The sequence below is a fragment of the Hemiscyllium ocellatum genome, chromosome 43 (assembly GCF_020745735.1).
Source record: "Hemiscyllium ocellatum isolate sHemOce1 chromosome 43, sHemOce1.pat.X.cur, whole genome shotgun sequence".
In the NCBI taxonomy this organism is placed as follows: domain Eukaryota; kingdom Metazoa; phylum Chordata; class Chondrichthyes; order Orectolobiformes; family Hemiscylliidae; genus Hemiscyllium; species Hemiscyllium ocellatum.
In genome coordinates, this window is record NC_083443.1 from 5,981,945 (window position 1) to 5,999,578 (window position 17,634).

At 48.4% G+C, this 17,634-nt stretch overlaps 1 protein-coding gene across 4 annotated transcripts in view; it reads left to right on the top strand.

The window, feature by feature from the left end:
• The window catches only part of LOC132835107 (leucine-rich repeat-containing protein 20-like), a 93,967-nt gene that overhangs the window by 58,914 nt on the left and 17,419 nt on the right, over positions 1 to 17,634 (top strand). For 2 of the 4 annotated variants that reach the window (XM_060854427.1, XM_060854425.1), the window contains exon 2: positions 15,223 to 15,324. In XM_060854427.1, coding sequence (XP_060710410.1) covers positions 15,255 to 15,324 — 70 coding nt within the window. In that variant the 5' untranslated portion in view covers positions 15,223 to 15,254. Of the gene's footprint in view, positions 1 to 3,246; positions 3,274 to 12,399; positions 12,520 to 15,222; positions 15,325 to 17,634 lie in introns of those variants that run through there. The other 2 variants (XM_060854426.1, XM_060854424.1) reach the window with 2 other exon arrangements.

Here is a 17,634-nt window from a genome sequence, read left to right on the forward strand (position 1 = left end):
GCTGCACTTGGAGCAAGCCAGATATATAGTCCCAGAGATGGCCTCCTAAAGGATCTACATTTAAGAACAGTGGGGGGAGGGGCGGGGGGGGGGGGGGGGCGTCCAGAGGCAGGAGAACCAATAGGAAGCCATCCAGCACAAAAGTCCACAGTCCCATTGTCATGGTGGGTCCCACTGAAATAAATCGAGAACTGGGAGGTTGCCTCTGTTTCTGGTCGCTGACCACACATGGGCAATAAAAGAAGGGTTAACATTGTCATAGGGAAAGGGAGAGCTATCATCATCGGCACTGACACGGATAGGCTGTTTATTAGGGTGTTGGCTTCCCCATTGAATTGAGTGTCACAATAGTGCACCCGGCAAGTGCTCACAGGCAAAATCATCAGATTCCTTTGCACACATACATTTCCAAGCTCTCAACATTTAAGAGATATTCTGCCTTTCTGTTTTATTCTACCAAGGGAATAATTTCACACCCACTCACATTGTATTCCATCTGTCATGTTCTCAGCCTCTTGAAGTCTGCTTTGAACCTTCGTGTAATTAGGTTCCCGTTCAATTTGTCATCAACACATTTGGAAATATTACAATTGACCCCATATCCAAATCATTAATATAGCTTGTGAACACCTAGCACTAATCATTGCAGTACCTCATGAGTAACAGCCTGAGTATAGAATCCGTTATTAAGGATGAGATTGTACGGTACTTGGAAGGGCATGATAAAATAGAGCCGGGTCAGCATGGCTTCATCAAGGGGAAGTCACACCTGACAAATCTCTTAGAATTCTTTGAGGAATTTAAACAGAGAGCCAGTGGACATCTATTTGGATTTCCAGAATCCATTTGACAAGGTGCAGCACAGGAACAGCTAAGTGACATAACAGCTTTGGTATTGAGAGCAAAGTACTGGCATGGCTGGAGGATTGGCTGAGTGGCAGAAGAGAGAGTGGGGATAACGGGGTCTTTTTCAGGATGACAGCCAGTGACTAGTGGAGTTCCACAGGGGTCGGTGTTGGGATGACAAATATTCACGTAATACATTACCGATCTTGACAAAGGAACTGAGGGCATTGTTGCCACGTTTGCAGATGATGAACAGACTGGTAATGTTGAGGAAGTGGGGACGTGTAGAAGGACTTGGACGGGCTTGGAGATTGGGCAAAGAAGTGGCAGATGGAATATGTTGTGGGTAAGTGTGATGTCTTGCACTTTGGGAAGAAGAATAGAAACATAGAAAAGTACAGCACAGAACAGGCCCTTCGGCCCACGATGTTGTGCCGAGGATTATTCCTAATCCAAAATAAAATAACCTAACCTACACACCCCTCAATTCACTGCTGTCCATGTGCACGTCCAGCAGTCGCTTAAATGTCCCTGATGACTCTGCTTCCACCACCACTACTGGCAACGTATTCCATGCATTCACAATTCTCTGCGTAAAGAACCTACCTCTGATGTCTGCTCGATATCTTCCTCCTAGTATCTTAAAACTATGACCCCTCGTGCCAGTCAATCCTGCTCTGGGGAAATCTCTGGCTATTGGCTCTATCCATGCCTCTCTCCGGAGAGAAAAGTCTGAGCTTAGTCAACCTCTCTTCATAAGACAAGCCCTCCAGTTCAGGCAGCATCCTGGTAAGCCTTCTTTGCACCCTCTCCAAAGCCTCTGTATCTTTCCTATAATAGGGCGACAAGAACTGGACACAATATTCCAAGTGTGGTCTCACTAGGGTCTTATAGAGCTGCAGCAAAACCTCACGCTCTTAACCTCGATCCCCCTGTTAATGAAAGCCAAAACACCACATGCTTCCTTCACAATCCTACTACTTGGGTGGCAACTTTGAGGGATCTATGCATTTGAACACCAAGATCCCTCTGTTCTTCCATACTGCCGAGAATCCTGTCTTTAATCTTATATTCAGCATTCAACTTCGACCTTCCAAAATGCATCACTTCACATTTATCCAGGTTGAACTCCATCTGCCATTTCTCAGCCCAACACTGCATCCTGTCTATGTCGCGCTGCAGCCTGCAATAGCCCTCAATACTATCAATGACACCTCCAACATTTGTGTCATCGGCAAATTTACTAACCCACCCCTCAACCTCCTCATCCAAGTCATTTATAAAACCTACAAAGAGCAGAGGCCCATGAACAGAGCCCTGCGGGACACCACTCTACACTAACCTCTAGACAGAATACTTTCCATCTACAACCACTCTCTGCCTTCTGTCAGCCAACCAATTCTGAATCCAGACAGCCAAATCTTCCTGTATCCCATACCTCCTGACTTTATGAGCCTATCATGGGGAACCTTATCAAATGGATTCCTGAAGAAGGGCTCATGCCCGAAACGTCGACTCTCCTGTTCCTTGGATGCTGCCTGACCTGCTGCGCTTTTCCAGCAACACATTTTCAGAACCTTATCAAATGCCTTGTTGAAGTCCATATACACCACATCTACTGCTTGACATTCATCGACTTGTCTCATCACCTCTTTAAAGAACTCAATAAGATTTGTGAGGTATGACCTGCCCCTCACAAAGCCATCTGACTGCCTTTAATCATGCTACGCTTTCCCAAATAGTCAATCCATCTAACTATGGAATCCTCTACCACTAGCGCTTTTCTATTCTCCCTTCTTCCCTTCTGAGCCCCAATGCCAGGCTCAGTGCTAGAGACCTGACAACTTTGGCTTTCCCCTGGTAGGCCATCCCCACCAGCAGTATTGCTGAGGGGAACGTACACAAGGGATCCCTGCCTTATCTGTTGGTTCCATTTCCTCCCCCTGACTGTAACCCAGCTGTCTTTATCCTGTGTCTGAGGAGTGATCATCTCCCTGTGCGTCCTCTCAATTTCTCACTCAGCTTCCTGGATGATCTGTAGTTCATCCAGTTCCAGCTCGAGTTCCCTAATTCGATTTTTGAGGAGCTGGAGTTGGTTGCACTTCTCACAGATGTGGTCAGCAGAGACGTGTGTCATGTCTCTCTCCTGCCACATTCTGCAGCAGGAACATGCAACAGCTAGCAGCCATATTCCACTAATCTGAAAGCCCACATTGGACTAACCAAGGAAGAGAAGGATAAAAAGAGAAAACCTGAAAACTTACCGAGTTTCCAGACTCTTAGTAAGGTTAGAGGAGGAGGGAGGGAGGGCCTAAGGTATAGGGTCTAGATTTAGGTCCCACCCACTTAAAAACTTCCCAGCAGCCTTCGCTTCTCTCCACTTTCTCTCCTCTCTGCTGTGTTCAAAATGGAGGCCCGACTCTCGAGGTAAGTCCCTTTTTAAGTGGAAAAAACTGTAGACCAAGAAGTATAGATTATTTTCTAAATGGGGAAAGGCTTCAGAAATCTGAATCACAAAAGAACTTAGGAGTCCCAGTGCAGGAGTTTCTTAAGGTTAGCATGCAGGTTCAATATGCACTAAGGAAGGCAAATGTAATGTTAGCATTCATTTCAGGCTAGAATGCAAGAGCAGAGATGTTCTACTGGGGCTATATAAGGCTTTGGTCAGACTGTGCTTGGAATATTGTGAGCAGTTTTGGCCTTCTAATCTAAGGAAGGATGTGCTGACATTGGAGGGGATCCCAAGGAGGTTCACAAGAATTATCCTGGGAATGAAGAGCTTGTCATATGAGGAGCGGTTGAGGACTCTGGGCCTGTACCCAGTGAAGTTTAGAAGGATGGTGGGAGGTTATCTCATTGAAATTTACAGAATACAGAGAGGCCTTCACAGTGGACGACATGGAGAAGATGTTTCCACTAGTAGGAGAGACTGGGACCTGAAGACACAGCCTTAGGGCGAAGGGACAACCCTTTAAGGAGGAATTTCTTTAGCAGGAGGTTGGTAAGTCTGAGGAACTCATTGCTGCAGAAGGCTGGAGGCCAAGTTATTGAATGTGTTTAAGACAGAGATAGATAGGTTCTTGATTAGTAAGTGGATCAAAGATTACAGGGAGAGGATAGGCCATTGGGGTTTAGAATCATATTAGCCATGATCAACAGGCAGAACAGACTTGATGGGCTGAAAGGCCTAATTCTGCTCCTAGATCTTATTCCTAAAATTTGCTTTCTGTCTCTTAAACCGTTCTCAATCTATACTTGTAAGTCATCCCAAACCCTAGCGCTGTAATTTTCTTTACTACCCTCCTGTGTGAGACCTTACTGAAAATCTCCTGAAAATCTAATACTCCATATCCACTGGTTCTCCCTTTGTCCATTCTGCACATGACATTTTCAAAGAACTCCAATTCAACTATCAAGCATGACTTTCCATGTTGACCATATTTTGCCAGTATTTTCTAAATGTTCAATGATTACGTTCCTTATTACAAATTCTAATTTATTACAAATTTTTCCCTACAATTGAAATCAAACTTACTGGTCTGTAGTTCACCACTCTCTCTCTTCCTCCCTTCTTACATAGTGGGATTACAAATACTGCCTTCCAGTCAGCAAGAAAATCCCAGAATCTAAAGAAATCTGAAAGATAATAGCAACGCATCCACTATCTGTACAGTTCCTTTGTGAAGCACTCTGGGCCGAAGCTCGTCTCGTCCTGCAAATTTATCAACAGTCAATCCAACAACTTGCTTGTAGTCCATCATTAATAATACTAATTTATTTTAGCTCATTAACTATTCAGGTCCCTGTATGCTGAGTATTCCTGGGAGATTTTCTGTGTCTTTAGTCATTTCACAGTTCTCCATGAGAAATCCTCCTGTCCTCAACGGTAAACTTGGTCATTGGAAAAAAAATTTTTCACATATATGTTCCTTGCCAATTTGGATTCATATTCTCATTTCCCCTGAGTTTCCCTCTCTTCCCCAGCCTCTCTCCCTTCCCCATTTATTGCCTTCTCTTCCTTCCTCCGGTTTCTCTCTCTCTCCCAGTCTCACCAACTGTCTGCACTTCTCTCTGCCTCCCCCTGCCCAATCTCTTTCTTTCTTTCTCTTCTTCCCATTTTTCTCTAGCATTCGCCCAGTCTCTCTCATTCTCTTTCTCTGCGCCAGTCTCTCATCTCTCACTGGTGTCTCTCTTCCCCCAGTTTTCCTCACATTCTCAGTCTTCTCTTACTCAACAATCCTCCCTCATACTCTCTCCCATCCGAAGTCTCTCTCTCTCTCTCTGTCTCCTCAGTCTCTCCTCTCTCTTTCATCCCTCCCTCACTCCAATTGATCTCTCTTTGGTCCCTGTCTGTCATTCACTCTGCATCTGCTTCCCCCTGTTTTTCCCTTTCTCTATCTCTGCATTTCCCCTCGTAATTCTGTTCCCCCCCACCCCCCAGTCTCTACAACTCCCCACCTCTCTCACATCCCTGTCTCTATTTCTCCCCAAATTTCTCTCTTCCTCCATCTCTCCTCTTCTCCCTTCTTTGAGTTCCTCTCTCCCCAGGTCTTGTGTTTACCCTGTCTCCAAATGTTATCCTAACCTCTCTGTTTCTCTATCCCTCCACCCCACCATCTCTTGACTCCACCCTACCCTCAGTCTCTTCAACCCAACCTCTTGTCTCTTTCCCCCAAACCCCCATCTCTTGTCCCTTAACTCAAACTCTTTGCCCCACCACACACCAATTTCTCCCCCCCCCACCAATGTCTTTTCCCCCCCCCCCCCCACCCTCAATCTCTTTCCCCCAACCAGCACCTGGTCTCTTTTCCCCCATCTCCCGCCTCTTTCCCCACCACCCCGTCTCTTCCCCCACCAACCTCATCCCTTTCCGCAACTCACCCCGTCTCTTTCCCCCACCTCGTCTCTTCCACTCCCCCACCTCTTCCATCCCACCAACTCTTCCCCCCCCTCGCTCCCTCCTCTCTCCCCCCACTTCTCACTGCCATCTCTTCCCTCCCTCACTCCCCTCTTCCCCCCCGCCTCTTCTCCCCACTCCCCCTGTCTGTTGCCCCCACTCCCCCGTCTCTTCGACAAGGTTCCCCATGGAAGACTGATTAGCAAGGTTAGATCTCACAGAATACAGGGAGAACTAGTCATTTGGATACAGAACTGGCTTGGGGGTGGAGGATGGAGGATGGTGGAGGAGGGTTGTTTTTCAGACTGGAGGCCTGTGACCAGTGGAGTGCCACGGGGTTTGGTGCTGGGTCCTCTGCTTTTTGTCATTTACACAAATGAATTGATGTGAACATAAGAGGTACAGATAGTAAGTTTGCAGATGATGTGAGGTACAGTAGACAGCAGGGAAGGTTGCGTCAGATTACAATGGGATCTTGATCAGATGGGCCGGTGGGCTGAGGGGTGGCAGATGGAATTTGATTCGGATGAGTGCGAGGTGCTGCATTTTGGGAAAGCAAATGTTAGCAGGACTTATACACTTAATGGTGGCGTCCGGGGGAGTGTTGCTGAACAAGGAGATCTTGGAGTGCAGGTTCATAGCTAATTGGAAGTGGAGTCGCAGGTAGATAGAATAGTGAAAAAGGCGTTTGGTATGCTTTCCTTTATCTTTATTGGTCAGAGTATTGAGTGCGGGAGTTGGGGGGTCATGTTGTGGCTGTGCAGGACATTGGTTGGGCCACTGTTGGAATGTTGCGTGCAATTCTGGTCTCTTTCCTATTGGAAGGATGTTGTGAAACTTGAAGGGGTTCAGAAAATGATGTAAAACGCCATCCCATATTCCCAATTCCTTCGTCTCCGCCGCATCTGCTCCCAAGAGGACCAGTTCCAATACCGTACAGCCCAGATGGCCTCCTTCTTCAAGGACTGCAGATTCCCCCCAGACGTGATCGACGATGCCCTCCACCGCATCTCCTCCACTTCCCGTTCCTCCGCCCTTGAACCCCGCCCCTTCAACCGCCACCAGGACAGAACCCCACTGGTTCTCACCTACCACCCCACCAACCTCCATATACAGCGAATCATCCGCCGTCATTTCCGCCACCTCCAAACTGACCCCACCACCAGGGATATATTTCCCTCCCCTCCCCTATCAGCGTTCCGAAAAGACCACTCCCTCCATGACTCCCTTGTCAGGTCCACACCCCCCACCAACCCAACCTCCACTCCCGGCACCTTCCCCTGCAACCGCAAGAAATGCAAAACTTGCGCCCACACCTCCTCCCTTACTTCTCTCCAAGGCCCCAAGGGATCCTTCCATATCTGCCACAAATTCACCTGCACCTCCACACACATCATCTATTGCATCCGCTGCACCCGATGTGGCCTCCTATATATTGGGGAGACAGGCCGCCTACTTGCGGAACGCTTCAGAGAACACCTCTGGGACATCCGGACCAACCAACCCAACCACCCTGTGGCTCAACACTTTAACTCTCCCTCCCACTCCACCAAGAACATGCAGGTCCTTAGACTCCTCCATCGCCAGACCATAACAACACGATGGTTGGAGGAAGAGCGCCTCATCTTCCGCCTGGGAACCCTCCAACCACAAGGGATGAACTCAGATTTCTCCAGTTTCCTCATTTCCCCTCCCCCCACCTTGTCTCAGTCGAATCCCTCGAACTCAGCACCACCCTCCTAACCTGCAATCTTCTTCCTGATCTCTCCGCCCCCACCCCATTCCGGCCTATCACCCTCACCTTGACCTTCCTCCACCTATCACATCTCCATCGCCCCTCCCCCAAGTCCCTTCTCCCTACCTTTTATCTTAGCCTGCTGGACACACTTTCCTCATTCCTGATGAAGGGCTTATGCCCGAAACGTCGAATTTCCTGTTCCTTGGATGCTGCCTGACCGGCTGCGCTTTTCCAGCAACACATTTTCAGCAGAAAATGATGTTGCCAGGGTTGGAGGTTTTGTGCGATATGTAGAGGCTGAACAGGCTGGGGCTGTTTTCCCTGGAGCATCGGAGGCTGAAGGGTGACCTTATAGAGATTTGCATAATCATGAGCGACATGGATGAGATGAGTGGACAAGGCCTTTTCCCTGCGGTCAGGGAGTCGGGAACTGGAGAGCATGGGTTTGGGGTGAGAGGGGAAAGATATAAAAGAGACCTATGGGTCAACTGTTTCACACAGAGGGTGAAGAGATGAGTTGCCAGAGGGAGTGATGGAGGCTGGTACAATTACAACGTTTAAAAGGCATTTGGATGTGTATACAAATAGGAAGGGTTTGGAGGGATATGGGCTGGGTGCTGGTAGGTGGGACTGGATTGGGTTGGGATATCTGGTTGGCATGGACGGGTTGGACCGAAGGGTCTGTATCCATATTGTACATCTCTATGACTCTTCCCCCCCCACTCCCCCGTCTCTTCCCCCCCACTCCCCCGTCTCTTCCCCCCCACTCCCCCGTCTCTTCCCCCCCTCGCCCCGTCTCCCCCCCTCGCCCCGTCTCTCCCCCCCTCGCCCCGTCTCTTCCCCCCCCTCACCCCGTCTCCCCCCCTCGCCCCGTCTCTTCCCCCCTCGCCCCGTCTCCCCCCCGCCCCGTCTCCTCCCCCCCGCCCCGTCTCTTCCCCCCCTCGCCCCGTCTCTTCCCCCCCTCGCCCCGTCTCTTCCCCCCCTCGCCCCGTCTCTTCCCCCCCTCACCCCGTCTCTTCCCCCCCTCGCCCCGTCTCTTCCCCCCCCTCGTCTCTTCCCCCCCCTCGTCTCTTCCCCCCCCTCGTCTCTTCCCCCCCCTCGTCTCTTCCCCCCCCTCGTCTCTTCCCCCCCCTCGTCTCTTGCCCCCCCTCGTCTCTTGCCCCCCCTCGTCTCTTGCCCCCCCCTCGTCTCTTCCCCCCTCATCTCTTGCCCCCCTCATCTCTTGCCCCCCTCGTCTCTTGCCCCCCTCGTCTCTTCCCCCCCCTCGTCTCTTCCCCCCCCTCGTCTCTTCCCCCCCCGTCTCTTCCCCCCCCTCGTCTCTTCCCCCCCCTCGTCTCTTCCCCCCCTCGCTCCCCCGTCTCTTCCCCCCCTCGCTCCCCTGTCTCTTCCCCCCCTCGCTCCCCCGTCTCTTCCCCCCTCGCTCCCCCGTCTCTTCCCCCCCTCGCTCCCCCGTCTCTTCCCCCCCTCGCTCCCCCGTCTCTTCCCCCCCTCGCTCCCCCGTCTCTTCCCCCCCTCGCTCCCCCGTCTCTTCCCCCCTCGCTCCCCCGTCTCTTCCCCCCCTCGCTCCCCCGTCTCTTCCCCCCTCGCTCCCCCGTCTCTTCCCCCCCTCGCTCCCCCGTTTCTTTTCCCCCTCGCTCCCCCGTCTCTTCCCCCATCCCACATCTCTCACCCCCCCATCCCACATCTCTCACCCCCCCATCCCACATCTCTCACCCCCCATCCCACATCTCTCACCCCCCCATCCCATATCTCTCACCCCCCCATCCCATATCTCTCACCCCCCCATCCCATATCTCTCACCCCCCCATCCCATATCTCTCACCCCCCCATCCCATATCTCTCACCCCCCCATCCCGTATCTCTCACATCCCCCCATCCCATATCTCTCTCACCCCCCCATCCCATATCTCTCACCCCCCCATCCCATATCTCTCACCCCCCCATCCCGTATCTCTCACATCCCCCCATCCCACATCTCTCACATCAGTTTCCCCTCTCCTTCACTCCCCTCCCCAACTACACCCGCTCTCACTCCTCCCCATCCTCCACCACTCACTCACCCCGCAATCCCCCACCTCACGCATCTCTCACTTCCCTCCTATTGCGCCCGTCTCTCACTCCCCCCATTCCCTCCCCAGTCTATCCCTCCCCTCAGCCCTGAGTCTCTTATTTCCCCCCGTCTCTCTCAACCCCTCCACTCCCCAAGTCCTCACTCCAACCCCCCCCCAGCCATCCCATCTCTCACTCTCTCCCCCAGCCACCCTATCTCTCACTCCCCCAGTCTCTCATTCCCCCCTCACAACTCTCACCCCGTCTCTCGTCCCACCCTTCCCAGTCTCACACCACCCTGTCTCTCTACCCCCAGTTTCTTACTTCCCCGTCTCTCACTCGCCACTTCCCCATCACAAGTATCTCACTCCCTTCTCTCTCCTAGTCTCTCACTCTCCCCCCATTCTATCACTCCACCCACCCCCAACATCTCTTGTTTCCCCAAACTATCCACCCCGTCTCCTTTTTCTGTTTCCTACTTATCTTTCTCTTCTTATCTTTCACTTTCCCCCTTTCTCTCTGCCTCCCTCGCTGTTTCCCCTGATCTTTCTCTTATCCCACCGTTAATCACTGTCTGTTGCTGTTCAGATTAATCTCTCTTTTCTCCTCTCCCTCAGTCTCTGGCCTCCTGGAGGTCTCTGTTCCTGGCCTCGGGTTCTCCCTTTCCCTCTCCAGGCTGACGGAGTTTCCCGGTGGTCCGGGAGACAAAGTGTCCGAGTCCAGGAGAGAAACATTGTTTCCACAGGAGACAGCGCCGAGCGACTGCCGGAGACAGACAGACACAAGCAGAGAAGGCAGTGCACACCCAGCCAGTGCACTCACTTATTGTACACACTCAATTATTGTTCACACCCTCACTGTCCATCCATTGCATACACCCTCACTCGACACGTTATACACCCTGTAGTTTCACTGTACACCGTTCATTAGATTAGACTAGACTAGACTTACAGTGTGGAAACAGGCCCTTCGGCCCAACAAGTCCACACCGACCCACCGAAGCGCAACCCACCCATACCCCTACATTTACCCCATTACCTAACACTACGGGCAATTTAGCATGGCCAATTCACCTGACCCACACATCTTTGGACTGTGGGAGGAAACCGGAGCACCTGGAGGAAACCCACGCAGACACGGGGAGAACGTGCAAACTCCACACAGTCAGTCGCCTGAGTCGGGAATTGAACCCGGGTCTCAGGCGCTGTGAGGCAGCAGTGCTAACCACTGTGCCACCGTGCCGCCCACTTCATTGCACAGTCAGACACAAACTACAATATCAACCCGAACTGTATTCCCTCACTGTATACAGATTCATTGCATCCTAACTGTGTACTCTCTTTGTAGACCCGCACTGACCACTATCACTCTTTCTCTCACGGGACAACCTCACTCAATGTTACAGCCTCACTGTACGCTCACTCACTGAACACACTCACTCACTGTACAAGCACACTAGCTCATTCTACAATATATACACACACAAGCACAATGCATTCTCACACTCACTGTATGCACTTACACCAGTTCAGTCCACACTCTCAATGAGTTTTCATACTGAGGGAGCATTATACTGTCAGAGGGTCAGTACTGAGAAAGTGCCGCATTGTCAGAAGGTCAGTACTGTCAAAGAGTCAGTACTGAGGGAGCATTGTCAGAGGATCAATAGTAAAGGGGTGCCACATTATCTGAAAGTCAGTACTGAGGGAGTGATGCACCACCAGATGGTCAGTACTGTGGGATTGCTGCATTGTCAGAGGGTCAGTACTGAGGGAGTGCTGCACTGTTGGAGGGTCAGTAATGAGGGAATGCTGAATTGTTGGCGGTGCCTTCTTTCAGATAAGATATTTAACTTGGGTTGCTTGTACCTTGTTGGGTAGATGCAAGAGATTCCAGGGCAGTAGTTGTAGAATGGAAAGAGTTTTTTTTTTCTAGTCCCCTGACTGATACTTTGATCATTGAATCAATACTACAGAAACTGATAGGCTGGTCAGTAATACATTTCTGTTTGTGGGAGTGTACTGTACACAAATTGGTAGCCACATTTCCTGCATCGCAACAGCCTTTAAAAATACTTAATTGGCTATGACCAGCTTTGAACGGGAAGTGATGGCCTATCATTATTATTATCATGAGACTGTTAATCCACAGACCCGGGGAATGTTCTGGGACACAAGGTTCAAATGCTGCCAGGGCAGATGGTGGAATTTGAATTCAATAGAAATCTGGAGTCTAATAATGACCAAGAACCATTGTGGCATGTCAAAAAATCCCATTTGGTTCACTAATGCCTTCAGGGAAGGAATCTATCATTCTACCTGGTGTGGCCTAATTGTGACTCCAGACTCACATCAATGTGATTGATTCTTAACTGCCCTCTGACCAATAAATATTGGCCTAACCAGCGATGCCCACATCCCGAGCGAATAAAAAAAATGCTTGGTGAATGTACTAGGACTTGTTGCTGAGGTACATCAGCTGTGTAACACAGTATCATGTCATATCAGTCTGACAGGCTACTCTGCATTGATATACTTCACTGGTACAGTGAAACTACAAGGTGCTATATAAATGCAAGTCTTCCCTGTGAGGCCAGCAGCTCCGCTGGTTGCCCTGTACTGCAGCCACAACCTGAACTGAGCCGCAGCCTTTGGGTCGAGGCCTGGAGGTGAAGCTGCAGCCAGTGGAGCAGACAAACGTGCTAATGTTCCCCACGCAGCTGTGAGCTGTTCATAGTGGCGTTTACAGTCACTGGCAGGAGCTCTGTACATTCTGTCAATGAGCTCTGTACATTCTGTTTGGTGAAGTGAACCCCACGTGACTGGAAGCTTATTTGACAGGCTCAGCAGGTTTGTCCTGTAAACCATGGACGTGTTGCTGAGGTACATCAGCTGTGCAACACAGTATCATGTCATTTCAGTCTGACAGGCATTGATACACTTCACTGGTTTAACAATCCAGCCCCTAATTTCATTTCGACCTCGAACCGGTAAGTGAAGAACCTAACAGAGTCTGGCTAATGTTGTCCTGAGATGCTTTATGTCGACTTTGAAGCAAGTGGCAAATAGATAATTTAGAATTAAGACAAGGAAAACTTTCTTTACACAGAGGGTAATGGACCTGTGGAATTCTCTACCACAGAAGACTGTGGAGGCTAGTTCACTGAATATATTCAAAAAAGAGATTGTTAAATGTTTAGATTTTAAGTCCACCAAGGGGTATGGGGTGAAAGTGAGAATTTGGCATTGAGATAGGGGATGAGCCATGATCATATTGAGTGGGGGAACAGGCTTAAGGGGCTGGGTGATCTACTGCAGCTGTTTGTTTCTATATTTCAATCGAGACCTTTCTTGCAGGCTGTTCAGACAGACAGCTGGAAGCAGATCTGTGTTTTGTATGGCTTTTTTGATCACTTTCAGTGATCCTGAGATATGCATCATTGAATATTTAGGGGAGGCAGTGACTTGATGGTAATTTCAGTAGACTACTAAACCAGAGATCCAGGCTCATATTCTGGAGGTATAGGTTCAAATCCCACCATTATAGGTGGTTAAAATGGGATGAAATTCAACAAACACTTGGAATTAAAAGCATACCTAATGGTGACTATGTCAATATTTGTGAAAACACATCTGATTCGATCATCCCCCTCAAGGGAACTATCTATCCTTCCCCTGGTCAGTCATACATGTGACTCCAGACCCACAGTAATGTGGGTGACTCCTAATTCCCCTCTGAAATGGCATGGAAAACCAGTCAGTTCATGGTCAATTAGGGACAAGCGACAAATGCTGGCCTCCCTAGTGACATCCACATCCAGCGACAGAATAAAAATAATCATGCTTTTCCCTCTCTTTGGCTTCACCATAAACAGTGCAGGCCAGTGTTGTGTGAGCCAAGCAGATTATGAAGTTTATTTGATGACTGAGAGATGGGTGAGGCAGTGGCAGCGACAGTGAGAGTCACTTGACCTTTAGACGGTGTGATTAACGGGGAATGTGGTGCCTACATTCATAACAAACCAGACACAGAGAAAGTCCGGATTTCACCACGTCAGAATAGAATTGATTATCACTGAAAAAGAAAATTGTAGATTCATATAGCATCTTTCACGACTTCAGGACGTCACGAAGCATTTTGCAGCCAATGCATTATAGTTTGAACTGTGGTCTATTGTAATATAGGGAACAAAACAGACAATATGTTCACAGCAAAAGCCCAGAAATAGAAATGAGATGAGTAACCAGAAAGAAGCAAAATACTGCAGAAGTTGGAAAATAGCAACAACACAGAAAGTGCTGGGGAAACTCAACAGGTCTGGCAGCATCTGTGGAGAGACAAATTGAGTTAACGTTTTGAGTCCAGTATGACACTTTTTCAGTACTCTTCATACTCAAAAGGTTTTGTGAGGTTAGTTAAGGGATTAAAAACTTAAGCAGGACATTGAGGATAACTTGCCTGCTTTTCTTTGAAACAGCCCTGTAGGATGCTTCATTCCCCTTTTGAGGTGAATTCAAAGACGTTACTTCATAAGGTTGTAAAGACTATGTCATTAATTTTCTGTATTTTAATTGTGGACTGGAATGAGAAAAGAACAGGCTTGAAAACCAAGGATTGTTGAAGGACTGCTGCATTTTTTAAAAAGCCTTACAGGAGTATTGAGGTGGGGAAGATCAGTGAATTCAGAAGAAAATTGGATGAACCTTTGAAGGACTTCAGCTTACAGGGGATAGAGCAGGAGATTAGGGTTGACTGGATTGTTCTTCAGTGAGTTAATATCGGCATGATGGGCTGACTGGCCACCTGTACTGTAAGGACTCTCTGACTTTGTCTGAGTATGGTGGAATGGGATTCTAGCAAGACCAAAAGCTATTGGAATCCTCTTAAAGCATCAGTACAGCAGAAAGCAGTCATGGTGCGCTATCTAACAACACTTTCTCTGACAGTGGGATACACAGACTATTTGCCAACATAAACACCCAAACTATGCTCCACACAGCAATTCATTGAGAGGTTTCTGGGTCGTGTAACACAAAATCCAAAGATATGCGGGTTAGGTGGATTGGCCATGCTAAATTGCCCATAGTGTTCAAGCATGTGTAGGTTAGGTGCATTAGTCAGGGGTAAATGTAGAGTAATAGTGCAGGGGAATGGGACTGGGTGGGTTACTCGTCAGATGGTTGGTGTGGACTTGTTGGGCCAAATGGCCTGTTTCCACATTGTAGGGATTCTATGATAGAACATAGCACAGTACAGCACAGGAATGGGCCCTTCGGCCTATAATATTGTGCTGAATGTGACGCCAAATTAAACTAATCCCTTCTGCCCGCCCTTGCATATCCCTCCATTCCTTGCATATCCACGTGCTTACCTATTATACCTGCCTCCAACACACCCCTTGCAGCACACTCCAGATACCTACCAGACTTCTTTGAACATCAACACCACCACCCCCCCCCCCCCACACTTAAATACATGCCCCGTAGTATTAGACATTTCAACTTTGGGAAAACAATTCTGACTGTCAACCCCCATCTATATATTTCATAATATTATAGATTACTTTCAAGTCTCACCTCTGCCTCTGCTGATCCAGAGAAAATAACCCGAGTTTTCTAGCCTCTCCTTATAACCTCTAATCCAGGCAGCACCTGGTAAACCTCTTTGAAGGTCATCTCTTTTTATCTTTCAGTTTTGCTGCTCCTTTGGAGTGCTGGAAAGGCGATGGCGAAAGATGCAGCAAGAGTGGCTCGGATTGTCAATGAGACTGTGGAGGAAGGCAGAAACTCTTTAGGTGAGTTCCTCATGGGTCCTAAAGGCTGGGAGGGGGTCAGTGCATATTCATGTGGGCACACAGAGGGGCCTCACAGAGTGTGCATTGGAGGTGTCTGTTCAGGATCTGGGATTGAACCCTGCTCCATTTTTACAACTTGTTAATTCTCAAGATGGAAGGATTCACTTTTGTGCACGGTGGGATAACAGTGAATAGGGAGGATCTGAAGCTTGGGTTTGGTTGGAGCAGTGCGGACATTCCCTGTCACAGGGTCGGAGTTATCTTCAGCCTGACAGACAGATACCACCGAGGGGGTTAATAACCTACCTGGTAGGTGTTGCAATGTTACTGTACCATGATGTCTGATGCTAACCACAAAGTGCATTAGGCACTCCAAGAACAAGCTTTTGTTGATTGCACTCTATAGGAAATGGGATCAGTGGTGCTGGAAGAGCACAGCAGTTCAGGCAGCATCCAATGAGCAGCGAAATTGACGTATCGGGCAAAAGCCCTTCATCAGGAATTTTCATCAGGCTTTTGCCCGAAACGTCGATTTCGCTGCTCATTGGATGCTGCCTGAACTGCTGTGCTCTTCCAGCACCACTGATCCAGAATCTGGTTTCCAGCATCTGCAGTCATTGTTTTTACCACTATAGGATATGGTCACACGGTGGATTAATACTAACAAAGGCCTTGTCAAAGGAGTGCAAATCACACCATGGCAACAGGGAATTTAATTTCAGTTAATAAAGCTAATCTCAGTAATGCTGACCATGACACCATCACTAATTGTTATAAAAACCCGCCTGGTTCGCTAATGCTCTGGAGGGAAGGAACTCTGCCTTCCTTAGCTAGTCTGGCCTACATGTGACTTCAGACCCATAGGTTGACTCTTAAACCAAAACAGTGCTGGAGAAACTCAGCAAGTCTGGCAGCATCTGTGGACAGACAAACAAAGTGAACTTTTGAGTCCAGTCATTCTTCTTCAGATTTGCTGGTTGATATTTAATTGCCTCTGAAATAGGGTACTGCAAATCACTGTTGTAAATTGGACGCTGCTCAGATTGCTGGCAATTTGCTCCTAATATGAAGGTAATTTGGATGAGGAAATAACTGGCTTTACCAGTGGTACCCACATCCTGTGAATGAATAAAATAAACTAACTTTTGAGAGTACGACATCCTGGCGAAATCTAACATGTCAGGGCAATGAGGAGTTTAGGAGCTAGGATATTGGATATTGTAACAGCAATTGAAGTCGGAGTTCGTCATTCATCTTTCACAGGGTACGTTGCTTCATAAATCCAGGCTTCAGTCTATGAGCAGAACCTACAGCAAAGTACATGTTCACTTTGTCCTGAGCTGTTCAAGGGGCTGTCAATATAAATATGGTCTTCGACAGAGTCTGGATATCAGTCTGGGAAAGAACAGGACTCTCAATCAGAAAATCTATACTGGAATGTCCCTGTTGTTTTGTTTGGATTGTGTAGCAGCATCAGAGTGTACTCAGTGGAGACCTACCAAAGATAATTCACTGAATGTGCTTGTGTCACATTTTGGTTTAATTATTGATCTGCAAAACATTTTGGGATGTCTCTCTACAGCCATGAAACCTCCCAAGAAGCTTTGTGGATCCATTCTCCAACAAAATTTTGCACAAGAAATGTAAGGTGAAATTGTTTTGTCCAAAAAAAGGAATATGTATGGTTACAATGGGAGAAAGTAGGGGAGTGGCAGTAGGTAGCTTCCTCCTGAAAAAAAGCTAGTTCAGGCACGATGGACCAACTGGCATCTTTGTGCTCTAATGACCCTGAGAAGAAGCTCAAGCAGTTTGATTTGAGCTGTCTTCAGAAACTTTGGAAAATCAGGCAGCAGGAAACTATAGCAGACACAGAGCTGGCATGCCAAGATCCACCTCTTATTCAGACACAATGGGGTTGCATTGGTCATGCGATTAGAACTCTCTCTATTCACAAAGTGAATCTTCTGTGGAGAGCTTGTCTGGGGTCAAAGCTAGCATCATTTGGCTTCACTTCAGAGTTTGGTATTGACTTTTGAGTCCTGGGCGAATTTCACAAAGACTCATTAAATGACAAAACACTGCAGCCTCTTTCCAAAACAAGTTTGTAGCAATGACAGAGAGAAATGAGGGGGGAGGAAATTCCGAGGCAGAAAGTTGTAGAATCATAGAATCCCTACAGTGTGGAAGCAGGCCATTCAGCACATTGAGTCCACACTGACCTTCTGAAAAGCATGCCACCCAGACCCGCTATCTACCCTGTCCCTATAACCTCACATTTCCCATGGCTAACACACCTAGCCTGCACATCCT